We start from the raw sequence: 9,251 nt of genomic DNA, 5'->3' as shown, positions 1-9,251 counted from the left end.
ATTAATTACTTCAAATACCGCGGAATTAGTAAGATCATTACAAAATTACATATTTCTTATGCTCACTTACCTCTTCACATCAAATTCAAGTGAATTTTCCCGGCTTTGCTGATGATAATTTTTTGGTTTGATTGTAGAATTAAAATGTAACAAAATGATTATTGCACATTTCATGGGTTATTGTGAAATAAGATAATACATACCAAACGACGCTTTGAACTGAATATATTTATTAACAAATATGTTTTTAGGAAGTAAACAAAAACGTTTTTACAAAAATTGCGGTTCTAAAACGAATCAAAATCAACAGATAATTGCACTAATTCTTTAGTATATAGCCTTTGATTGATTTAATATAAATAACCAAAATTTTTATCATTAACTTAGCGTAATTAACAATATTTACATGTTTCATAATAAGTTCTACCAATGAACTTTAATTGTAAAAGTTGGGAAATTGATTTTTAACCAGATAGAAGTATTAAAGATGCTTATGTATTAGACACTCAGAACAGAGTTGTTACTCGGGTCTCGAGTACCTCAGTACATAGATTACAGAGTACAACAGAGAAATAACTCAGAGAGAGTTATTTCAGTTTCTTGATCAATTGAGAAATGTTCAACAATGAAGATTTGTGGATGTTTTTGTCAATATATGAAGATTGTTTAAAGATATTTAGGATTTTCTGGCGCAAGATATATTTTGGCAAAACCATGTAGGTTTAGAGAGCACAACATTTTCAATTAAATTAGATGAAATCATCATCATTGGAATTGTTTGCGTTGATTATCAAGTTTGTATCACCCCTACGCAAACTTAAGAAAGAAATCTGCTATTTTGGCTGTTTACGGTTGTAACATAGAATTGGTTATCAATGTTTCAATTGATCGAAAAATGGAGATATATGTATTTAAAAATTTAATACAAACTTTTGAGTTTACTGATTGCAGGGGCTACTGCTATCTCTCCCAGAATCCCCATTATCTCTATACTCCATCAAGTTAATAGCGGAAGTAGCTGTAGAAGATACAGTACTTGAACTCGTTGCCAAACTGGCAATATCACTAAACCAATGGTTCAGCCGATCCGGCAGAACCGGAAGTGGTTTTCATATAACATGTGCGGGCTCATTTCGAAACTCCTCGTTTTTCATTATAACGCAAACTGGTCGCTTTAGCTGCTCTGGACTGGGTGATCTTCGCGAAAATGTCGGAGGACACATGTTGCACGGGTTTGAACCATTTAAATTCTGACTGGCAATATTGTTTATATGCCAATTAATATTCGGAGGGTACAATGGGTTATTACTATATAACAGAGCCAGTTCCGCTGCGAATTTGGATTCATCCGGATGCCGGAAAGGATGATACAAGTATGGCAAAGGCGGAAATAAACTTCGCGATAATTTTAAATGGTCCGAGTCAGGATTCAAAAGGGATGTCACACCTGATGATGTTGATATTGGAGTCATCAGGGTTCGTTGCAGATTATGATTTTCCATGGTCGGTGGTAATAATGGGGACATGGAAAAACCGAACTTCGGTTCTTTCTTCATGAGCGGCTTTGGCTTTCGACGTGGACGATACTTATAATCTGGATGTTCTTTCATGTGTAGAGCTCTGAAACAATAAAACCATATAGATGTCTCTATAACTCATTACAAAGGCAAAAAATATATTTAATGTTAATTTTAGATATCGATACGTAAAGTTATATAACAGAGAATAGCGGCGAGGAAACACAATGGTCTATCTAAGCCGACATATTCAGCTGGCGACAAAAGATAATGCTGTCATTGTGAGGACACAGTGAGCACCTCCTGTGATCCTATTCACGATGAGAGATTGTCTAACTGGAGCTCTGTCTCGGATCCTTTCGGTTACAATGCTCCTTTCACGCGCCACTTCCTTTTGTTTCTACTTACGATTAGATCGTCTATTTACATTCCGACATTAGAAGGAAAATTAGAGTTTCGAGAAAGTTTAGAGATAGAGAAGGATAGGAATATTTGATATTTTTAATCGCTATGTTGATCTTTGTTAACAAAACATATATATGATTAAGTAAAAAACTGTGCAGTGGAATTCAGAAAAACGTTTCAGTGCCACTTGATGAGATTTAAAATGTATCAACCATAATCACCTATCATCAAACAAAAAGATGATGCTAGATTTAAGTTGATGACCCCTCTTTTATAGGATGCATGCACAACATTCATAAAATATGGCTGACGCATGTTGTTTGTTTTAGGAACTCGTAACATTATTTTTAAACTAGTATATTAATGGGATTAAGTGCAGTGAGAGTCCATCAGGGAACAGCTCTGTTAGTTGCGAATTCAGTAGCATTCATTTCTTAATTTGAGTTTTTATTTATAAAGTAATTATTTTAGCTTCAAATAAATTACACAGTTTTGAGAAAAATCCTGCAACCTAATATATTAAGATCAGCAGATTGAAGAGCTTTATCTGCAGTTCAAAAGAACGTCAAACTTTGGTTTTTATCTAAAATAATGCTTTGTTTGCTACATATTATTTGAGGGAATAGTTATATTAACGTACATAGCAGAAAATTGATAAAAACATTTAAAGAATCTAAAAATATAATTTTAAATAAATATTTGCTAAAAGCGTTTTATTGTTTGAACTTACTTAATGTTTCGGAGTCAAATTGGCAAACAATCAATTATCTGTCATAAAGGTTTCTTTCTTACATCCTGTAAAATGTACACAGTGCGTCACATGCAATCTTCGTAAAATAAATTTTCTGTTAAATCCGATATGATGTGATAACGTTTTTGTATCAATCTTCCACTTTTAGTTCCTATCGGCGTAAGAAATGTGTTTGGAGCCACCAACAGAAGGATGGCCTCATAAAATATGCCAATGAAAAAGCCTTAACTACTAAGGAAATATAGTTTGGATAAAATTGCTTTATTATATTATACCTTAATTGTTTTCACGTTCTTTATTAATTTGTCAATTCAACGAAATAGTCCCAGCCCGTAATTTCAGTGTCTTACCCTCTTGTTTTCTATATCATTTAGAAACTGTGGCAAAAGTTTATGTTTAAAATGTAATAGATATATAATATGATGGCTTTACATGAAGCATGAAGCGAAAATGATTAACACTCAATTTTCAATTTTACTGAAAATCTCTTTTTGAAAATTTGTATCTTAATCAAACTATTATCACAAAAATAATTATTCCACATCTCTCTATTATGAAATCTAACGAAAACTGACTCAAAAAACTGAAACATCAAGGGCACATTTAATTGAAACTGTTCCATAGTTATTATTCGTTGTTACAATTTGCAAATTTTTTTTTCCCTATCCTATTAGCCATGGGACTTATTACGCTCATCTAGTAATATGAAAATTAGAACATGTATAATATGAAAATATATACAGTTTCAAAAGAATATATAAAAATAACAATTCAACACAATTTCACTTAGGTGGATATAGAGACTAGTCGCTTAATAAATCTACTAACGTGTAACTAGGCAAATTGATTATTGTATGAAAGTGTAGATTTTTGGCTATAAATTGGAATTGGTTCAAAGCAGGGTTGAAAAACAGGTACCTTTCGGCAGAGGATTGGTTAGACTTTGGCTTTGGCTTTATCCCACCACTATAAAATACAGGGTGTCTTATCTAAGATTCCTGGGTAACTTAATGTGCTCGGAAAACGTCCCATATGCGACTTTTTAATTAATATAATAAGGGCTTGCTGTATTACTATTAGGAAACCGAATGTTATCTACCTTAACTTTGAAATACTTAAAAATTATTAAATTAATTAGTAAATTTGCACTAAAAGGAAATAAAGTCAAGGAGGGTATTTGAATTATTAATTTAAAAACCAGATTTGGGTTTATTTGAGTATTATTGCGTCCAACTCAGAGTATAAAATTCGGTGTCCCATTGACAGTATTTTTTAGGCAAGTTTAGATTCMTTTGTTCTAGAACAAGAAACAATCTATCCAAACTTTGCTTATTAGAGATACCTGCACAATATTGGTTTCCAGTAAGTAAACAGCAAATTAAAGCTGAACAAAAAACGATTTTATTCCAGCTAGCTATTGAATGGCATGCACTGTTCCTGCGATAAAAAAGTAATGCGATAACGCAAATGTGGAGAAATGGGTTTTGGGGCAAATAGTAAGTGGCGCCAAACGATGCACCCAAACGACTTATATATTTGTTGAAAGATAATGTATGCACAATAAATCAAATGCATTGTTTACAGTCCTAATCCTTCGGGCACATAAAGTATTTAGATCGCGCCGTCCCCATAACACAGCATTATGACTTTATTAATATGCCCCGTCTAATCCGCTCAGTAAGTCCCCATAATGGGATGCATAAAGCCCCATTCTGAAGCGCGAGCTGTTATCTTTTGTAAAACAGACGACCTGCTTTGTAGTGAATCATTTTAAATCTCTGTTTATTGAGATGAGAGTCGCGATGCGCCGCGCATTGCCAAATACTTATGGGAATGGCACCACTCAAAAGGATGCTGGGAAATTTTACTGGCCCTAGCATTACGTAGGATTTCCTTAATAAAAAATAGGGTTTTTCATTGAAAATACAAATAAAGTGCAAGAAATCTTGAAACAAATTGCAATTTGTGGTGGTCGTTTAACAAAATAGCGATGATCGTATTTAGAAATCTGATGACACGTAGATTTATTGGTTCCGTAGTTGCTCACTTAACTTTTTTTAGCCAATCTAAGTCGCTACGTAGCCTATGAAACTTGGAATATTTTCAAAATAAAGAAAACATGCCTTAATTCTACTGACCTACACTGCACAAAGAGGTCGACTATTTCTGAAATAATATTTTGTTTTTACCTTCGCACAGGTAAAACGATTTCCTTAACATAAAAATCGTCACCAATGACGAACTATGAAACAGAACCACAATACAATTGGCTGTACCTACAATTGGCTGTAAAAATGTTGAAAACGTAACTATTCCTTATGGTCCAGTCGGATTAGATTTTTTTCCAGGTACTAAATAGGTGAAGGTAAAAGATTATTCGAAGTTGTTTGGAAGGATTTAAAAAAACCGCCGATTGTATGGTTTTTAAAATTTTCCATAATTAATTAAATTTTAGCTTAAAAGTTATACCACTTATAAAGTGTAGAAAGGCCTCAAAAAAGTTATAGTTCTATTTTTTTGAAGCAAAACTAAATTAATTATAGAAAATTAAAAAAAAAAGCTTAAATCAGTGGTTTTGAGTAAACAGATGCACGGATTTTAATTTAGTTTGTCTTATATTGTAGGTATTTTTAATAGCATATAATAGCATCAACGGTTCAAAAGTTATGCGCAAAAAACGGTTTTTCGCACTCTCTTTAATTACTTAAACAATGTTTCATAGCCGGAAATCGCGCTCAAACTAATGTCCTAATATTCTGACATCCTTCCGAACAACTTGATGATGATATTTTACCTTAATCTATTTAGTGCTCAAAACAGACCTTTTAAAATCTAATCTGACTGGTTTATTATCCCAGTACTCGTTACTCGCGGAGACCAAGTAACGAATTCATAAAAAATAAAAAATTCTTCTGATTATTATTTGCGGTTCATTTATTCGAAAAGACCAGAAGTCAAATCACGTACATGACGAAATATGTAACAGTTTTTCGCAGATCAACTTCCTATTGGCTAATTTGAAACTATTTCGATTCATAGAAATTAAAGATCAGGAAAATGCAAATAAAAGTAATATTTTTTAAAATACTTAGTTTATTTCCGTAGATTATTTAATATAAAATCTTTCACGGTAGTTGACAACAAAAGACATTCGTTAAACTAGGAGTTGTCTTTTTTATCGTGCATTATTGAAATAATAAATAATAATAATAATGAGCAAGAATTAAAACGTATCGAAAACATAGCTTCTATTATCGAAGTGATAGTAGTCAGTAAAACTATCCGTTGTGGTACAAAAAAGCTTATAAGAAACATGAAAGTAAAAGAAGAAATAATGAAATAAAATTTCAGGTTTCCACTCAAAACCGAAATCACTGAGCAAAATATATGAGGACGATTTGACGACATCTCGTTCTATATGAAATATTTTGATTTAAATCCAATAATTAAAAATTAAATTACAGGAAGATAAATAAAGTTTTTCTGGCTCAGTCACCCTGTATATTTTGTGCAATCACCCCACGTATTTCTTTAAAACTAAAACGGTGTTAATGCTCCACGCAATAAACCCATATTCGAGAAGTTCAGCATACCTACCATATCTCTATCGGTTTATTTCAGAAAACAACTCTCAATTGTGTAGACTGTTAGAAAAATAATGTCCGTGCTGTAAAGGTGATACCTTTTTGTTTGTGTGTTGACAAAACGAAACCTGAGCAAATAGCAATTCAAAAATTTATACTACTGATAAAGTGTTTCCTTGTTTATTTATGAACAAAATCGTCGTTGATGTGTCTTATTTCTCGCTTTTCAGATTATGTACACCTTTTATTGACCCAAGATAATAAGTTCTTTTATGTTGATATAATATACTAATTCTCCGGTTTATCAGTCTTCAAATATTACTCTTATGCGAACAAATACGCTACAATAATCGTATCAAATGATATAGCGTAAACTGAAAAATGGATTACTTGTAAGTATCATATCTGAAAGCCATTACTTTGAGAAAGTCAAATATTATCATTTCCAGTTCATGATTCTATTAAAAGAATATCAAAGCTAAATCAAGCGTTCAATCAAAACCATTTGCGATAAATATAATTTTTAAATTTGATATATCTCATAAAAGTTGTCCTAATAAAAGGTGTTCCAATAAGAACGACGGATTTAAATTTTAGCGCATAAATTTTGGGATATTTCAGGGATAAAGCGTTGAATTTCACCTTTTAGGCTTCAATCGTTGTTGGTTTGTGACGTTAAAAAACCCCAAAGAAAAAAGTACAAAGGCGTTAAATCGCATGACCTGGGCGGTCAATGACGATCTCCGAAACGAGAAATAACACGACCAGGCAGTATGGCTGTAGGCAACAGTTTCTCTGGCTGTATGGCATGTTGCACCGTCCTGTTGGAATCACATACTGTTGAGATCTATATTTTGAAATTTTGTCACAAAAAAGTTAGTTAACATTTCACGATAATGAACAGCACTCACGGTTAATGCTTGACCAACTGCATTTTCGAAGAAAAATGGTCCGCTGATGCCTCCAGCCCACAATACATACCAAATAGTGATTCTTTTTGGATGCATCTGTTTCTGGACGATCACTCGTGGATTTTCGGAACCGCAAATGCGCCAATTTTGTCGACTAACTAAGCCATCAAGATGAAAATGGGACTGGTCACTAAAGACGATTTTCGTTGAAAAATCACCACTCGTTCACTCGTTGTTCCAAAATCCAATCCACAAGGGTCTTCCATTGCCCATGGTCTCCCGGTTTTAGCTCTTGAGCCAATTCAACTTGTCCGCATGAAGCTTCAAGTCTTTTGTTCAAATTCGATGCATAGTGGTTGCGGAAACACCAATTTCTTTAGCTCTATCCCGAATTGGTGTGGTTGGGCTTTCCTCAACATTTGCACGTACTGCTGCGATATTTTCAGTCGAGCGACCAGGACCGCGTGTTTTCACTTCATTAACAGACCCAAGTTGCTGACATTTCTTCATTAGTTTTCTCAAAGTGGCTTCAGTTAGAGCATTCCGATGGCCCATAATTGTACGCATTTTCCGAACTGTGGCTTGAAAATTTCCACCACTTTGAAAATAATTTTTCACAATGAGAATTCGTTGTTGTGTATTGAACCGCTACATTTTACTTAATCTGCTGCTGCCTACTAATTAACAGCCTTTTTTTAATGCCAAATCATGACATACAAATTGCGCCTAATTCAAAACCATAATTCTTATTGGAACACCTTTTATTTATACTTAATCTACAACTTTCTCAATTTAAAAAAAATGAAGGAAATCAAACTGTTTTAATCGTACTTGAATATATCCCCTATTATGTTCCGAAAATGTGCAAATTATCATTCAATTGAAATTGATATATTTTTAAGCGCCTTTTTGAAATATCATTTTATACTTAACTTGATCAATTAATCGTCAAACATTTGATACGAAAAATCACATACTGATAATCAGGTGAACAGTGAGATATCAATAGGGTTATATAGGGGGAACAATGGTATGCTTATAAATCTATTGACATCAGCGCGACACTTGGCAGGATATTATTTGAAAAATAATTTAAACCTGAGTGGCGATTTGAATCGATTTACACTCCAATGCAATTAGAAAACCTTCCAAGCCATAATTAGATATTATTATTTTAAGAGCTTTCTTTCTTAGGAACAATAGAGTGATACTCAATAGCAACAAAAGCCTAACATTAATATATCACTTCGAGTGACTCGATAAGATGTTAGATAATATTTCAGTCAACTTGAAATCACTTTGAGGAATATTAGTGGACTATTTGCGTAATAATGTGAAATTATAACTGACTGATATTGCATACAAAACGTTATTTTACTATACAGACCTGATAAGCCACTTTTTATTGGCGTCACAATGCATGAATGGAAAAACCAGTAAATTAATGTAACAGGCCACATTGTTAACATCCTTTACTTTGTTGTTTATTTAACAGGGTGTTTCTGTTTTTGATACTAAATCGTGGTTTACCTGCAATTTTACCATTTTCAATAAATTTAGTTGAAGAATCGGAGGCCATCTTGTCAAAATAATCAAATTTTAAAATGATTCTTGTTCAAAAATTAAATTATATTTTATTGAACAATTTTACATTTGATAATCTTAATTGAGAAAGATGTCTGTGATAAATATGATCGATGTCAGCCAATTCCAGCGACAGAAGTTGGTTTCATTTTTTCCAATAATACCTACATAGTTTATAAGACCAAAACACGATTTGTTCGTCGATTACTTTCCTAAAACTGTAGAAAACTAGTGCTTTGTTCAAATCTCGTCCTTGGTTTTATTTTCACGTTACTCAAATCGAAAAAGAACACTATTTTAGAACTTAAAAATGAAGAAAAAATTTACAATTTTTTCCAATCGACAATTTCACTGGTGGTCAAATTCGAAGATGTTTTTCGGAACGCTACAACACTTAAAGTAGTGTCAAAAATGTTCGTGCATTTTCCAACCAACCCGACTTAATTAATTTGGCAGAGTACTAATGTTTATGAGCCGTTGTGAGTGTTTTATTACTACA

The 9,251-nt window shown here is 32.9% G+C and overlaps 1 protein-coding gene across 1 annotated transcript; it reads right to left on the bottom strand.

The window, feature by feature from the left end:
• Nucleotides 1–213: 213 nt before the first annotated feature.
• LOC125504749 (transcription factor SOX-14-like) lies at nucleotides 214–1,648 on the bottom strand (the record flags this gene model as incomplete). The annotated part of the gene is made up of 1 exon (XM_048667157.1): nucleotides 214–1,648. A coding segment is annotated over one exon (539 nt), but the record flags the coding sequence as incomplete, so codon positions are not given.
• Between the last annotated feature and the right edge of the window lie 7,603 nt (nucleotides 1,649–9,251).

Source organism: Dendroctonus ponderosae, unplaced genomic scaffold (assembly GCF_020466585.1).
Source record: "Dendroctonus ponderosae isolate FM_Combo_2020 unplaced genomic scaffold, Dpon_F_20191213v2 Dpon_F_20191213_590, whole genome shotgun sequence".
Taxonomy (NCBI): Eukaryota; Metazoa; Arthropoda; class Insecta; order Coleoptera; family Curculionidae; genus Dendroctonus; species Dendroctonus ponderosae.
This window is presented reverse-complemented; position numbering and strand designations above follow the sequence as displayed.